This window comes from Trichoderma harzianum (genome assembly GCF_003025095.1).
Source record: "Trichoderma harzianum CBS 226.95 unplaced genomic scaffold M431scaffold_8, whole genome shotgun sequence".
Taxonomy (NCBI): Eukaryota; Fungi; Ascomycota; class Sordariomycetes; order Hypocreales; family Hypocreaceae; genus Trichoderma; species Trichoderma harzianum.
The window spans coordinates 864,262-879,648 of NW_020209256.1; the positions used below are offsets into that span (position 1 = coordinate 864,262).

The window sequence follows — 15,387 nt, forward strand, 5'->3', positions numbered from 1 at the left end:
CGTAGAACTTGCTGTCGTGGAAATATTCTTGCAGTTCAATCGACAAATACGCAGCTAACATCACCATGTCTCTTTTCACATGCTGCAAGCTTGTCTTTGTCTACATACTCCAAGCTTGTTCACGGGCTGTCAGTTATTACTACTAGGTAGGTAGTTGAACATCAAGGCAGTCGAGTGCATCCTTTGTTTCCTACCGCCTTATCTGAAGCAGTGGTGATGCAATTTTCTCACAATGCTTCTAGTCACTCTGCCAAACTCCACCCAGACAAACGGCTTCGATGGCGATATCAAGATTCGCTCGCGAATACGACCAATCCAATCTCAGTTGCCAAGGGAAACGATCCACAGCTGCTATGCAAGATGTGAAAATTCAGATTCTTCGTCTGACCTCTATAGAGCCGAGAGCCTCGGAAATTCAGCAGCGTGCTATTCACTGGACCGCTGTGCACGGAGGCTCCAGCACTCATTGACTTGCTAGCAGCACACTGGAGCTTTCCTCTATCCCCCTGTGAGGACCTCTCTCGATTCTACCCTTTTTCTTCCTCTTCCTCTTCCTTTTTCTTCTCTCCTCTCTCCTTTTTATTTCACCACTCTTCAACCATATTCACCTCTCTATCAGCATTAGATAGAGGCTCTGCACTTTTATCTCTACATCATCTGGAACCATCTCAACTGTCATCAAGTTTATCATCATCAACGACCACACGAAGCCATTCTTTCCTTGTGTCAGACTTCAAGATGTGCAAGGAATACACCACCATCGCCATTTGTGCACCCCAAAAGGCACCTTCTATGTCTTTCACTTGCGGACAGCTCCACCAGGTAGTTGATCGTCGTCAAGTCTGTGACAAGGCCACCGGTTCCTGTATCTGCTTTGTGGGAACTTGTGGTACTCTTGAGACTGTCCCATCCACCCTGAGCATCCCGATTGCATCCCTGAAATCAATCCGATGTGTGGCCTGCACTGCCCGTGAGGAAGAAATTGGAGACCGACGATCCAATGAGGAACTCATTGACTCGCCCCTCCTCACCAGAGCTGCTGTCAAGTCTCCAGAAGATATGCAACACTTCAAAGAGATTATCAAGAGTCTGTGGAATGGGGAAGAGGAGTGTCCCTATCATACTATGATGGCGACTCGAGAGAAGACCAGCGACACCCCCATCATCACCAAACACGCGTCGGATGTCGACATCGGCAAAGACGCGGATATCGATATCTCCATCGAGGTTCACACTGCCGGTCTTCAAGAAGACATTGACGATGGCAACATTTCCGAGGCTTCGAGCAATGCCACTCATGGCAGTAACGGTAGCTTGACTAGTAACTTGTCTCAACAGAGCAACAAGAAGAAGGATAACAGTGGCCTCGGTCGAAAGGTTGGCCTCCAGGCCAGCATCTGGGCCAACGCCCCGGCCAAGACTCCCGAGCGTAAGAAGCACATTGGCTCTCCTAAGTCCCGAAGTCCTGTCAAACGACAGAAGCCAGTGGCCCCTCAGGGACAGAAGCCAGTGGCCCCTCAGGGACAAAAGCCAGTGGTCCCCCAGGAACAGAAACCAGCTGTCGCCCAGGCAAAGAAGACGAAGATGAACCTGCCCCAGATTGCCGCGGCAAAAAGCTTTCTCAAGGCCGCCATCGTTCAAAACTGAGCGGAAATGTTTCTAGTTGGAGGATGGCAAGTGTGGCTTTGGAAGGTTAATGGACAGTGATTCAGGGGTACTGTGTTTTACAGAGTTGGATGGATAGACACTTGAGAAGAGGGCTTAATTTTGCCATAGAAAGCCTAATCTATGCATTCACTGAATTGTAATAACTGAGCAAATAAAAACTAGAGACTTGGTGCCGTAAATATGCTTGTGTAGAAAGTGAACTTGACGCGTGTATCCCGACGTGGTGGGAAATTTCCAGGTTCCTTTTCTCCTGGCAGCTGCCCTGTGGCTCGGAATCTTCCAAGCTACACCTTCACCACAACAAACAACCTCCCTCCCACACAAATCATCAATCACTCTTTCTGCTTCTACGACGTATCGTCATTTTCTTTCTTTTAAATTTCACCATCTAGCTGAGATTTCTGTCTGTTTATCATGTCCGAGAAGAAGAGAATGAAGAGCCTCGAGGAGGTGGAAGTCGAGCTCGAATATTTTGGCTTGAGTCGACAATCCGCAGCTGCTATGGTCAGACTTGCGAATAACCTCAAGCAAGTCAGAAAGCTTCGAGCCGCACACATCGAGCTCTTGGTGCCCGGCAGACGACTGCATCCTCCCTCGCCGCTCGGCCAGATCGTCTGGAATCAAGGCGAGCTCGAGATCGAGATCGAAATCATCGAGAAGCTTGAGGGCCAAAATGGCCATGACAACGAGCCAGAGCAGGCATCTCGCAACGAGGCATCCGGTTCGGAAGCTACCACGGTTTGTCTCCCTCCTAAATCACGATCCTGCGCTCCCCCTGATACACCTTAGCCATCCCCCTTTCTTGAATTTAGTCGGCTGGCACCTCTAACATCTTCTGGAAAGGACATGAATGTCACCGAAGGCGCTGTTTTATCGAGCGTAGAATCAGCCACTCTGGACAATGTCACATCCAGCCTCGAGAACCTTTCGATCCCACAAAATACTTCCCCCTCTCCGCCAGAGCGCTCGGCCGATATTCTTGCTAAGGAAGCTGAAGGAGAATACGACCCATACGATACCCCCCACAACAGGGACGATTTCAGATGGTGGTGATGGATTATCTGTTTGCAAGAACAAGGATGGAACATATGACTTAGTATTTTGGAGGGATATACAGAGGTTATCTATGGAAGCGATCGGGTTTGACGCCCACATTAGAGTAGAGGATTATGCATCAGGCAAACATGTCTTCTAGTACTGCTAGCATTCGCAATGGCCACTCTACCATGCAACTCCTTTTTCAAACCCACCATTAATGCAATGTGGGATACACCTTTTTGAATGCAGCAGTGGCGGCGATGGACGCCCACCACTGTCTTGTCTTTTCTCCAATCGTGAAGCTTGGGACTGATTTCTGAATCAGCTTCTCCAGAACGCTGAAATCTTGGATTTGAGTTGCATCGGTGCCTGCTCCGAACAGAGCATGTGCCAGCCAAACAGTAGCATGGAAATCAGCTTCGGTGACAGCATCTCCAGCTGCATACGGTAGAACCAGGAGCGAATCCAACTTGTCCAGCACTTGGGCAAACGCTTTGAAGGCATCGTCCGAGTTCTTAAAGAATGTCTTATGCTCCTCTCCAATCTCGATGGTGTAGAATTTGTTGAGGCCGCCGTTTTCCTGCACTTTGGGTCCGTAGAAAGGGTGGTTTGGGTTGGCAGCCTGCTCTTTTTCAAGTCTCGCCTGTCGATTTCCCACGAAATCTTTCCAGAAGCTGGTCTGCTTCCCCTTCATCTCCTCGTCGTCTCTCGCGAGGAGAAGAATCGTGTTTGTCGATGCATCATCTGAGTGGACGAGATCGAGTATGGGTTGTGCTCTAGCTTTGACAGCGGGATCTGAAGGCACCAACGTGCTCTCTCCATCAAACGCGTCAATGTATCGAAGAACGTCCAAACTTTGGATCAGCGGCTTGTCGAGCGATGGCGAAGTGATGCTGGGCACGGTGCCGTTGGGGTTGACTTTGATATATTCGGGATCGAAATTTCCGCCCGTCACTAAATGATTGCAAAAGTTATTACCACATGTGCTTAGGCGGACAATCTTTGGTTTTTTAGGTCTTACTGAGGGCGATCTCCTTGAGATCGTATTTGTCTTCAGGGACGCCTTTCTGAGCCAATGCCAGATGCGCCACTTGGGCCCACTGCGAGGCTGCTGAAGTATAGACGGTAAACTAGGAGAGAGATATAATTAGTGCTGAGGATGTCTAGGATGATGGAGTTATGCATACCTGAGGGGCCATGATTTTGTGGAGGTGCCGAAGCCTGGGTTGGAGAAGAAAGGTCGGGCAGCTGTAAACTGTTGATTTTGCGCACGCGCCTGTTGGGTGAACAGCAAATCTCTGTCTGCTGTACTCTATAGTATTTGAAGCTTTTTGAAATGATGTACAAATTCAATTAATGAAATTAACAAAGATCTGAACGCTATTCTAGTTCTATATATGTTCAACATGTCTTTTGTCAGCGACTTCAAAAATCGCCGCATCGCGAAATGATTTCACATTCGTCCGAACAGAAATCCCGCCTGCCAAGACACTCTACATTTTTCGACCGATTCGAACGAGATACCAAATATGAGACTTTCGCAACCCTCGAAACTATTACCCCTGGTATAAAGAAAAACTACTAAATAGAGAGTTGCAGCCGTGCTTAAGGGCGACGTTGCGCTGATATAAGCTTGACACATAGAATTTGGAATCACCGCATCGGGTGCAGATCTCGGCTGAGTGGCTTGGGCAGCGCTTTAATTCCCCGGCAAAATTGATAGCTCTCTAGTGGCTGAAGCTGTGCGAAATTTCCCACCATTGAGTGCTGACAGCGTTCTATATTAACAAGCTTAATTTGCTCAAAGATGCGGTTACTAGCCACAGCGGCCCTGTTGGTCCGAGTTGGTGCGGAAATAGAAACGCAAGGCCAACCGAATATGATGTCAACGTTTACACGAGGAAAACTTGCTCTACCATCCCAAAGGGGTAATTTCTTAAGGGGGGATTATTCTATATTGTCAATCAAAGGATAGTTTCGACTTGCGTAGTGGAATCATTTTGTGGAAACTGGTCTATTTGCGAGTTGACGATGCTCCGTATGGCACAGGCGTTGGGCTCAGCCGCTCAGCCTTATTCCTTCAGGCCCTGGACTTCAAACTCCACTGTCATCAAGGTTGACGTATTGGTGAGATATTGGGGCCTCAATATGGCGGAATTAATTTGGATTAACTATGCTGTTGTAGAGAGACTCAAGGTATATAATAATGGTCGTGATTCCTCGTAGTTGCTCTCAATCTGCTCCATCATCACAAGATTCACTTCCTCTCCCCGCAACAACCTTTTCATTCAACTACCACAATCTCTAATATCAATTGTACAATCATTTTATAATTCTCTTTTTGATATACAATCATCATAATCAACATGAAGTTCTCTACTCTCGCCTCCATCAGCCTTACTGGCCTCTCTGCTGTCTTGGCCGCTCCCAGCGGTAATCAAAGCAGCAAAGGCGCCGTCTTCGCCCTGACAAACGCCGTCAACAACGAAGTCATTGCCTTCTCCCGCAGTGCAGACGGCACTCTGGTCAAGACCGGAACCTATCCCACCGGCGGCAACGGCCAGGGCGTCGACTTTGACACTCAGGGGGGCCTTCAGCTCAGCGCTGACCACAGGTTCCTCTATGCTGTCAACCCGGCCAACGACCATGTCACCGTCTTCGAGGTGAATGGATCTAACCTCAAGAGGATTCAGTCCATCTACGCCGGTGACCAGCCCCTTTCCATTTCCCTGAGCAGCAATGGATATGCCTATGTGCTTGACGGCTCTGTCGCCTCAACCGGCATCTTTGGGTTCAAGGTGAACAGAGCCAATGGTCTTCTTTCGCCCATTACAAACTCCACCATTGCCACCAGCAACCCTATTGGTGTTCCAGGCACCGTTGCATTTTCCCCTGATGGCCACTCCCTCATTGTCACCAACAAAATCGGCAGCACCATCGACATCTTCACCGTGGGATCCACGGGACACGCAAGCCTAGCACCCTTCACCTCCATCTCATCCAGCGGTCTCCGTCCCTTTGGCGCAGTCTTTGGCCGATCCAACAGCCTCTACGTTGTCGAATCCGGCTTGCCTGCTCTTGGCAACGCCGGTCTCTCCACGTACAAGCTGCACGGCGGCCAAGCCCCCGTCCTGGAGCCCCTCACCAAGTCCGAGAAGAACCAACAGACGGATGGGTGCTGGGTCGTCGTTACCCCTGACGAAAAGTACGCTTACACTGCCAGCTTCATCACCAGCGCCATCTCCAGCTACTCTGTTGCCAAGAACGGCACCGCCACCCTGATCAAGGGTGATGCCGCCCTTACTGGCGATGGAAGCGAGCCCGTCGATCTCGCCCTGAGCAGTGACGGAACTTACCTTTACAACTTGCTCCGTGGCGCTGGTGCTATTGCTGCATGGAAGATCCAGGCCGACGGCTCTCTGCAGTCCATTGGTGGATCTTTCGGCAAGGGACAGGGCATCCCGGTTGCAGATGGTGCTTCGGGCCTGGCTGCGTACTAAGGGCTTGGTGCATAGTCGTGGAGGGCGTCGGGTAGAACGGGACACAGCATCAATTCAAGGGGCTAATTATAAAGGGGGGATGGTGGTCAGCAAATAGATTGCGTCTTCATGTGTTTGATTGCGCCTGAGCTGGCGGTTAGACTAGAGTGGTATACTTGGTTTGGATTTTGTATATTTATATTCTTCGAGCGGGGGTTACAAACCTTCACGGGCTGATAGTTGTAATATTCTTTAACCTATTTCGTCCACTCATTGCTTCACTACAGTAAATGCCTCGTATTCATCATGGTGCTTGGGCATTACTCATCGTGATGGCATTAAACTACACGTAGTTCTGACATATAAAATAACACTATAGCGAACTCGCTCGTCTCTTAAGCCTCGTGACTCTTGAGCCCGATTTCGTCATGGAGTTCAAGTTCTATTTGTGTCACATCCACCGTCTTCTTGCCAGTACGGATATCCTCAATGTCGGGTACGGAAGAATGCTTCTCTCCCTCAAAGATGGCGTCGATTTCTTCCAAGGTTTTGCCCTTTGTCTCTACCCAATAGACAGCCTGGTCTACGTTAGCACTTTGAAAATACACTACATCTGAACTGGTGGGGTATCTTACAATAAGGACGAGCGTGACAATGTCCCATGAGCCGTTGATGATGTACGTTTTCCATCCAATGTTGGTCAGCGCAATAGGCATCACAAACGTGAGGAGGAGACTGGGCAAATGGTTAGCTGGAGTAGACAAAGACAGAATTTTGATGGTACTAACGCCAATCCATTCAAACTAAAGTTGGCCAATGCCAATCCGTTGGCTCGAATAGGGTAGTTCATCACCTCTGGCGGGTAAAGGTATAGCAAGGGCGTAAAGGCAATGGAGTAAATTCCCTGGAAGATGAACATGACGGCAACGTCACCGTAGATCAAGCTGGTGGAGGCACCATCCGGGTTATCTGCGTACATCTTGGACAAGCCACCGATGATGAAAAGGCATACGATCATGAGACTCTGTGAAAGAAGCGCAGTGGGCTTTCGACCCCATACCGCCGCCAAATGAGTGCCGCCGAATGCGCAGAAAAGACACCAGACGTTGAGTACAACGTTCTATACAGACGATTAGCAGTTTTCTCCAAGGCGTGAGCTTATCAACTTACGGCCTTGAGTTGGTCATTGTAGTCTGTAATACCCGCCGTGTCCAATTCATTTCCAAGATAATACGATGCGATGACATTTCCAGCAATGCATGAGAAGGGTCCGACTGATGCCCCGATCAAGGTTCTCTTTCGCGCCGTCGGAGTCTTGATGATTTCCCTGGGACTCATCGTCATACCGTTCTTCCTCTCCCATTCAAGAGTGTCGACAATCTCTTTGTAGACGGCCACCACAACCGGGTTAGTTATGTCGCCATCGGCGTTGGTTTGAGCGACAGAGAGTCGCGCATCTTCGTAGCGCTCTTTGCTAACCAGCCAACGAGGCGATTCAGGAATAAAAGGCAGCACGATAATACAAGCAAAGGAGAATATTCCCTGGAGTAGTGACGGAACACGCCAGGCCCACGTAGACTGCCACTGGCCTGTGCCAAGAGTGACTCCGGCAGCTATCAGTGAACCAACATAGTAAAAGTTGTTCAGAATCTGAAAGCAGGAAATGAACGGTCAGCTTCTCAAGAACAACTTTGTTTGCCCGGTTAAGAGAGAACAGGTGAATACATACGCCAACACCCCACGCGCGATATCTGCTCGCAAATGTTTCACTCAGGTAGACGGCGCCTGCAACGGACGAAATGGCACTACCCCATCCAAGAATGATTCTCGCCACAACAAACATGGCAATGTTTTGTGCCGCGGTTTGCAAAATAATACCCAATAGCGTCACGACTGAGCCCCAGAAGATGGCGGGACGACGACCAAGCCGATCAGTCATAACACCAGCGAAAATCGGGCCAAAGAAGCCGCCAATAAAGACGGACGCGGTGTTGAGGCCGGTAGTAGCACTGTTCAAGTTGAAGTAGTCTGTGTATGAAGGCAAAATGTTCAAGCCGTTGAGCATAGAACCATCGTAGCCACCAGTTGCGGACTGAACCATGGAGCAGATGAGCAGAAGAACAGAGACGGTGGTGGTGGATTCTGGCACCCAGGCCGGGATCCAAGTCCCTGTTGGGGTACTGCGAAGCATCGTGTACGCTTGTCTTGCTCTCAGCAAGTACGTAGGCACATGTAGCTGTACCGATACTTGAAAATGTCGCGTCAAAGTTCAACTGATGAGTGCTGGCGCCGGGGCGATTGATATGATATTAATATCCTTTGGCCTCTATCGCACCTCCTCCAAATTAATCATCTGCAATCATCCCCCCTCATCCCCAGCTGCGGGCCCTCGGCAGATATCAGACATCTTACATATCTAAAGACATGCCTAACTCACGGATGCAACGTGAGCAAAACCAGCCCATTGGCACCACAGACCGCCTGATAGCCAACAGTTTCCCAATCAAAAGTTCGCCGAAGGGGTTCATCGGGTACCGGCAGCGTAGCGGGACGCCACCCGATGGAGAAGTCCTCATGGCTGATCCCCAGATATCGTGAAGGCCGTCTTAAACCCTCATCGCAGATTGGCCAGTTCAACTTTAACCAAGCCAAGCCTCGTCGGGTAAAAGTGGCAGACCTGCATTTGATTTCCATTTATGGACAATCTTTTACTTATCTAAAACCTCAAGCTTGTTGGTCGTGATACCCCGCGCTGTTCCCCCACTGATCACCAGACTTGTAACGAGTCTAGCCTCGTCTCACTCGAAGCAACTGGCGCGGGTAAACGGCCTTTAGTGATAACCAGCGCTCCGTATTGATGACACGAAAACAAAATCGTCAAGATAAAAGACAAGGACGGAAGACAACAAAACAGCTAGTTACCTCCCCGCCCCGCTCTTCTTGACGTCTGGATAATACCTGCGAGGCTATAAGAAGGGTGGAGGAGGATAGCAAATAGCACCAAGCCAGGGCTAGCAGAGATACGGTCAGCAAGCCGTCAGCCAACCAGAGAACATGTCGAAGCGTCCGGTTATCGCCGTTGCTGGCCTTGCCTGCGAGACATCGACCTTTTCGCCGGCCGTCACGCTTGCCCCGGCCTTCCACCCCAAGCGCGGCGATGAGATTGTCGAGCGATACGAGTTCCTGCACGCCGATAAGCCGCTGGGGATAGAGGCAGAGTGGAAGGGCGCGCTCATCGGACATGCGCTTCCCGGAGGCATTGTGACTCGCGAGGCCTTTGAGACGCTCTCCAAGGAGATTGTGGAAAGGCTGCAGGTGATTGTCGCCGAGAACAAGGTCGATGGCTTGTGGTTTGATATCCACGGCGCCATGTGCGTGCAAGAGCTGGACGATGTAGAAGCTGAGCTGTTGAGGCGCGTTCGCGCTGTCATCGGCCCGGATGTTATTGTATCGGCGTCGATGGATCTGCACGGCAACGTCTCGCGGGAGCTGGCGCACATGTGCGATCTCATCACCTGCTACCGCATGGCACCGCACGAAGATGCCATGGACACCAAAGAGCGAGCGTGCCGTAACCTCGTCAACATCTTGCAGGGAAAGGAGCCTGGATTGCGACCGTTGAAAGCTTGGATCCCTGTGCCTATTCTTCTTCCTGGAGAACAGACCTCGACGCGAATTGAACCCGCAAAGCACATTTACGCTGCAGTACCAGAAGTGGAAGCCGGAGATGGCGTCTTGGATGCTGCAATTTGGGTGGGCTATGCCTGGGCTGACGAGCCGAGAAACCGTGCCGCCATCGTTGTCACCGGATGGGATGAAGCAGCAGTTTCTCGAGGAGCGGAGAAGCTGGCCAACCTATTCTGGGATGCGCGGGCTGACTTCAAGTTCGTTGCGCCCACGGGCAGTTTTGCTGAGTGTCTGGATGCTGCCGTCAAATCACCTCCTGAGGAGCGTCCATACTTTATCTCTGATTCCGGCGATAATCCCACGGCTGGTGGTTCGGGGGACATGACTTGGGGACTGACGAGATTGCTTGAGCGGCCCGAGTTCAAATCACCTGATTCCGGATACACAGTCATTTATGCCAGCGTTCCTGGGCCCAAGGCGATTGAGACGGCCGTTGCCGCAGGTATTGGCGCAACTGTCACTGTGACTGCTGGAGCCGACGTCGACAACCTACATGCACCTCCGCTTACAATGACTGGTCGAGTTCACTCCATCAAGCACGGCGATCGTGATGCTGTAACCGAAGTTGTCCTACAGGTTGGATCAGTATACGCCATCTTGACCAAATTGCGAAAGCCGTACCACAAAGAAAAGGACTTTACCGATCTAAACCTCACCCCACGATCTGCCGATATTGTCATTGTCAAGATTGGGTACCTTGAGCCGCAGCTATACGATATGGCCAAGGGCTGGATGCTTGGGCTGACGCCAGGGGGCGTTGACCAAGACTTAAAGAGGCTGGGTCATCATCGGATACGGAGACCCATGTGGCCTTTTGACGAGGACTTTGAGAAGATGCCCGACTTGAAGACGGTGTGGATTGATAAGTCGAATGAGCCGTTGAGTGGTCCAGACGTTTGAGAGGTTCAAAATGTACATGTACGATGAAGAAAATAAGGTACGAAAACTTTTAGACTTTTTAACTCTGTATGTTATACTTCTATATGGATCGTAGGCCAGCTAAGAGGCATAACTCTTTCTGTAGAAAGGATTAACTTCAAATGCGCAAGCTGAATATGCTAAACTTGTTCACTCTACCAAATCAGTGCTGGAAATGACATCCTTCCACTCTTCCAGAATCCGAATCGTCTTGTCGCACTTATTCTTGATGACTTCGTAACCATCAGGTCCAAGCGGCATGCGCACAGGAATCGTCTTGCCCTTTGCAGTCCCTTCTTTTCGGACGAGGTCCACGACAATAGCTACTCCTTTCTTCGGGTCACCGCTCTGTGCGTGGTTCTTCTCCTGGAGTAGCTTGTTGAAACCCTTGGATGCTTCTTTATAATCCGGGATGCTTGATTCCACAGTCTTGAGGTTGGCCTGCGAGAGGAGGTCGGTCCTGAAGAAGCCGGGTTCTATCAACAGCGTTCGGATTCCGAGATCCCGCACCTCTTTGTTTAAACTTTCGACCATTCCTGTCCATGGTGTGAGTAATTGGAGGTTGCATACTAGTTTGTTGGGGTTCTGATGGTGAAAGCTTTACCTTCAAGTGCAAATTTGGTTCCAGAATAACCTCCGTTGAACTGCATCCCGCTCCATCCCGAAATTGAGCTGATAAAGACATTCATGCCAGTCTTTCTCTCTCTGAAATGGGGCAACACAGCCTTGGTGGTTTTCAGGGGCCCAAAGACATTTGTCTCAAATGCGTCGTGAAACTGTTCGTAGCTAACAAGCTATCAGCATTTATTGTTCCACTTCAATTAGCCAGATATGCGAATGAGCTCTTACGAAAGGTCTTCCCATGCACCACCCAAGACATAGGCAGCATTGTTGATGAGAACATCCAGTTGGCCGTAGATCTGGATGGCGCTTTTAAAGGTCTCGTTGATGCGCTGCTGGTCCCAGGTAACATCCAGTTGAAGCACCGCAGCACCCGTCTTCTTCAGGTCCTCGAGGCTCTCCAATCGGCGAGCGGTTGCGATTACTTTGTCTCCACGACTGAGAATCTCATTGACAAAGTCTAGTCCAAAGCCGGAAGAGCATCCAGTCACGAGCCACACGAGAGGTGCCATTGCGATACAAACTGATATGATGTGGGGAGTAGAAGAGTGATGTATGCTCGAAAATGAACCTGGTTTTGAGAGTTTTGAATCATCATGAAAATCGTTATTCTTTATTGACTTATATACACAATGGCCAATATCTCTTTTACAAAAATATGAAGCTATATCCGATGCGCTCGCCTGGAGCGGACAGAGCGGACAGGGCGGAGAGTGGGTACCCATTTGGAGCGGACAGTCCGCTCGTCTCTGATCCATGGCATTTCGTAGGACAAACGCCGAATGAACCACTTTGATTCGGATATAAATGTAGAATCATCTATAGGAGTTTAACGACTATACTCCGAAATGTTTAAAAACCGATCACTTTACGTATTATAGAACGATATCGCCAAGGCCAGATCATACCATTACTACTGCGCTTCGCAGTGGCTCAATTTTGGGCTATGCTATCGCCGAAAAGCATTCTTATACAACGCAATGTCTTCCCAAAGATGTCACATACACAGTTTTTCGAGGCCCAGTATATGTACCATCTTCCATGGAATGAAACTTCAAAATAACAGAGTATGATTTCATCACGCGGCCTTAAGCTGCTCAGCACTGGAGATAGGAGCGAAAACCGAAGAATTGGTTGCCGAGTTCCCAACAGAGAGTCATGCCGACTCCCATGAGTACTACCATGCACCCATTAATTTGTCTCCCGTCGTTATACCGTTAATTTGTCTCTTCATCGTCAACGAAATAGTCCAACTCTATAGATATAGCCCGCTAAAACCCCAATGACATAATAGATGAAGCAAGATAGTCTGCATATATCTATGGTTATAATATTCGTGACCTTCTTCCTCCCCTCTTCTTCTTCCTCTTCCTTCTCTTCCTCTTCTTTATCCTCTTCCTTTTTTAATCCACCCTGTCTTCTTTTTCTCATCATTGTCCATTCTACTATTGAGTCAGTCTTGAGGTAGTTCTGCAATTTCTACTTGGACGCAAAGTCTAAAAAGAAGATCATCAACTAGTATGCTCTTGTCTCAATTATCACCTATTAGGATGAGCTCGGCCTCCTCAGTCGCTCAATGCAGTGCTCCTCAGCTGTCGACAATTTGGAGAAAAGAAATAGGGAACAGAGAAATGATGCATACACACACCTATAAGATCATAACTCACTGAAGGGAAATAGTCCATCTCGGTACAGATTTAGCCTAAGCTACATTCAATTAAGCATAATCTTATCCTATCTCCCCGATCCCAGCACCTATTATCATCCCTATCGTCTTTGTAAGATGACATGGGCATGATTAAATAGCAAAGGTGAGCCGGAATTAGTGATGACTAATCGGCATTCTTCAGCACACAGTTAGCTTTCGGGTTACGTTACTCAGCGGCCTAAGCCCAAGCTTCAACTTTAACTCCGCGAAAATAACAGACATGGATTATTCAAACAAAAACAAGCGGATAGTCACGAGTTGAATATCTTGATTCAAAGAGAAACAACCTATGCTGTCTCTAGCAACTCTCTCATCACTCTGACGCGATGCCGCCAAAAGTCTATGCTTCTCAAGCTTGTCGAGCCTGTCGGTACATGATCCACTCCTTCACCATCGCCTCCTGTCCCTATACAACAGCCCGAGTGCTGACACGATTCATTTACAGTCGCTTGAAGAGAAAATGTACTCGGGAAGTCCCTACATGTGCTCTGGTTAGTCACTCCCTCTGCGAGTAGCTTCATTGGCCAAACGTTCCAGCAACTAACGACCATGGCAGTGCTACCGCCTCGGCAAGAATTGCGAGTACGCTGAAACTGCAGCCTCGGACTCAACCATCTCTACCAGGCTTAGTCACATTGAGCAGATTCTCCACGTTGACGGGGTCTCTCCGTCTAGGAGCCTGCCGGGTATCAGTCCTGCCGCCTTCTTCCCCAGACCAGCGGAGGCCTTTCCGCTGCCCTTTTTCTTGGATTCGGAGTATTTGTCTCCCCAGGGACTCAACTCTCTTTCTTGGAGTCAAAATCCACAGCTTCATCAAGTAGTGGCCGAACATCTTGACGATGATCGAGTGGCGCTCTGTGAAGAGTACCTCAAGACTGTGCATAAATGGCTGCCCATAGTCAGCCGGAAGCGCCTCCTCAACGAGCTTAACAGCGATCCGGCGGAAGTTGACGGCTGTCTTGCCATTTTTCTCTTGTGCATAAAAGCATTCAGCACAAAAGATGGAGAGTGTGCCAAGACCTCATCGTGGTACTTGCTGGCTAGGTCTCTTTGTTCGGAAGCAGAATCAGCGGGCTTTGTATCCCTAAGACTCGTCCAATCTCTCGTTCTGCTAGCAGTCTACGAGCTGTCGCATGCCATCTATCCCGGGGCATACTTGACGCTTGGGCGCGCGTCGAGATTAGGTATTCTTTTGGGTATACATGACCGGAAGAACAATCAATTGTTTAAGCCTGCAGAGACCTGGACTCTTCGGGAAGAGCAACGCAGGACGTCGTGGGCGATATTTCTGCTCGACAGGTACTTGCCTCTTTGTCATTCCTGTTTAGCAAACCCAATGTCTAATGCTCATTCACAGGCTTATGAATATTGAAACAAATCTACCATTTACCGTTCCCGAACCTGTTCAAGACGAGCTGTTGCCAATCAACGACGAGGACTGGGATGAAGGGAAAATTGTTCCCAGCGAGCCGCTGTTCACGTTATCCTTTAGCAGCCTGACAGCTGTGGGTTCTTTCGCAAAGATGTGCCAGGCCGCCCATATGCTCGGAAAAGTCCTGTCTCACAGGGCGAGCAAACGGTCCTTGCAGGACGTTGGGAGTCTTCTCCCTGAAGCCGTGGCCCTTCATTCAGCGCTGTCGGCGTTGCATCTCTCCATCAAAGAATACATTTCTGGAACAACATCTTCCGACTTTTCCATCTCCGGCATCATCTCGCTTTCTTTGTGCTGCTCTGCTCAGCTTCTCCTGTACAACATGTATGGCTGTAACGAGCCGCTCGTTCTTATCGAGCAAAGTCGGATCGCCATGGAGACAGAGATGCAAAGTGTCAGCCTCCATGGAATCAAATCCATCTCTTTCGACGTTATGCCGGCAATCGCACGCGCGAATATCGAATGTCCACTCATAACGCAATGCCTATACCATGTGGCGACGGAGTGTGCGTGGTTTGTACGAGAAGATCATGAGCCGCAGATGTACAGCGCCTTGGAGGACGTTGTACGAGAGCTAAAGTCTACCGGAGAAAAATGGAGGATTGCAATGGAGTATCTTGCGCTGTTGCAGCAAGCTGGTGTTTTGAGTCTGATCACTGTTGACACGGATGGATCTTCCACACTAACCCCATCATCTGGATAATTATACTCCATCTTGTGTTGCGAGGCACATGGATTTTTTTGGTGTAAGATGTATTCGATTTGAAGCTAAAACATGATGCAGAGAGAATTGCTAATGATGATTCCGAATACAGCTATTTTGAATAATACCTAAC

The 15,387-nt window shown here is 49.3% G+C and overlaps 8 protein-coding genes across 8 annotated transcripts; 5 read left to right on the forward strand and 3 right to left on the reverse strand.

Annotated features, from left to right (window-relative positions):
- The first annotated feature begins 331 nt into the window (after positions 1–331).
- On the forward strand, positions 332–1,816 carry M431DRAFT_509601 (hypothetical protein). The gene has a single exon (XM_024919326.1). The coding sequence runs from the start codon at positions 739–741 to the stop codon at positions 1,645–1,647; it is 909 nt and encodes a 302-aa protein (XP_024772989.1). The 5' UTR covers positions 332–738; the 3' UTR covers positions 1,648–1,816.
- Positions 1,817–2,082: 266 nt separating this feature from the next.
- Positions 2,083–2,721, forward strand: M431DRAFT_6861 (hypothetical protein; the record flags this gene model as incomplete). The annotated part of the gene is made up of 2 exons (XM_024921768.1): positions 2,083–2,406; positions 2,512–2,721. 2 exons carry the CDS (start codon positions 2,083–2,085, stop codon positions 2,719–2,721), a joined length of 534 nt encoding a protein of 177 aa, XP_024772990.1.
- Positions 2,722–2,920: 199 nt separating this feature from the next.
- On the reverse strand, positions 2,921–3,905 carry M431DRAFT_483466 (hypothetical protein; the record flags this gene model as incomplete). Its single annotated transcript, XM_024916122.1, has 3 exons — positions 2,921–3,660; positions 3,728–3,836; positions 3,894–3,905. The coding sequence occupies 3 exons, from the start codon at positions 3,903–3,905 to the stop codon at positions 2,921–2,923; spliced, it is 861 nt and encodes a 286-aa protein (XP_024772991.1).
- A 1,167-nt stretch (positions 3,906–5,072) lies between these two features.
- M431DRAFT_146316 (hypothetical protein) lies at positions 5,073–6,265 on the forward strand (the record flags this gene model as incomplete). The annotated part of the gene is made up of 1 exon (XM_024912735.1): positions 5,073–6,265. The coding sequence occupies one exon, from the start codon at positions 5,073–5,075 to the stop codon at positions 6,204–6,206; it is 1,134 nt and encodes a 377-aa protein (XP_024772992.1). The 3' UTR covers positions 6,207–6,265.
- Positions 6,266–6,400: 135 nt separating this feature from the next.
- M431DRAFT_17916 (hypothetical protein) lies at positions 6,401–8,715 on the reverse strand. The gene is made up of 5 exons (XM_024913107.1): positions 7,915–8,715; positions 7,356–7,835; positions 6,974–7,305; positions 6,821–6,920; positions 6,401–6,763 (listed from the first exon to the last, which is right to left on the reverse strand). Exons 1-5 carry the CDS (start codon positions 8,374–8,376, stop codon positions 6,581–6,583), a joined length of 1,557 nt encoding a protein of 518 aa, XP_024772993.1. The 5' UTR covers positions 8,377–8,715; the 3' UTR covers positions 6,401–6,580.
- A 209-nt stretch (positions 8,716–8,924) lies between these two features.
- Positions 8,925–10,978, forward strand: M431DRAFT_509603 (hypothetical protein). The gene has a single exon (XM_024919327.1). It carries the CDS (start codon positions 9,240–9,242, stop codon positions 10,770–10,772), a length of 1,533 nt encoding a protein of 510 aa, XP_024772994.1. The 5' UTR covers positions 8,925–9,239; the 3' UTR covers positions 10,773–10,978.
- M431DRAFT_89147 (hypothetical protein) lies at positions 10,941–11,923 on the reverse strand (the record flags this gene model as incomplete). The annotated part of the gene is made up of 3 exons (XM_024923986.1): positions 10,941–11,326; positions 11,395–11,576; positions 11,640–11,923. The coding sequence occupies 3 exons, from the start codon at positions 11,921–11,923 to the stop codon at positions 10,941–10,943; spliced, it is 852 nt and encodes a 283-aa protein (XP_024772995.1).
- A 1,411-nt stretch (positions 11,924–13,334) lies between these two features.
- M431DRAFT_460487 (hypothetical protein) lies at positions 13,335–15,367 on the forward strand. Its single transcript, XM_024915348.1, has 5 exons — positions 13,335–13,489; positions 13,565–13,610; positions 13,676–14,418; positions 14,477–15,304; position 15,367. Exons 1-4 carry the CDS (start codon positions 13,446–13,448, stop codon positions 15,252–15,254), a joined length of 1,611 nt encoding a protein of 536 aa, XP_024772996.1. The 5' UTR covers positions 13,335–13,445; the 3' UTR covers positions 15,255–15,304; position 15,367.
- The last annotated feature ends 20 nt before the right edge of the window (positions 15,368–15,387 follow it).

Coding starts and splice junctions, on each gene's coding strand:
- M431DRAFT_509601 (XM_024919326.1), top strand. CDS start 739: ATGTGCAAGGAATACACCACCATCGCCATTTGTGCACCCCAAAAGGCA.
- M431DRAFT_17916 (XM_024913107.1), bottom strand. CDS start 8,376: ATGCTTCGCAGTACCCCAACAGGGACTTGGATCCCGGCCTGGGTGCCA. Junction 7,306..7,355: donor ACAATGACCAACTCAAGGCC/GTAAGTTGATAA, acceptor TCGTCTGTATAG/AACGTTGTACTCAACGTCTG. Junction 6,921..6,973: donor TTTAGTTTGAATGGATTGGC/GTTAGTACCATC, acceptor CCATTTGCCCAG/TCTCCTCCTCACGTTTGTGA.
- M431DRAFT_509603 (XM_024919327.1), top strand. CDS start 9,240: ATGTCGAAGCGTCCGGTTATCGCCGTTGCTGGCCTTGCCTGCGAGACA.
- M431DRAFT_460487 (XM_024915348.1), top strand. CDS start 13,446: ATGCCGCCAAAAGTCTATGCTTCTCAAGCTTGTCGAGCCTGTCG. Junction 13,490..13,564: donor CAAGCTTGTCGAGCCTGTCG/GTACATGATCCA, acceptor ATTCATTTACAG/TCGCTTGAAGAGAAAATGTA. Junction 13,611..13,675: donor AAGTCCCTACATGTGCTCTG/GTTAGTCACTCC, acceptor CGACCATGGCAG/TGCTACCGCCTCGGCAAGAA.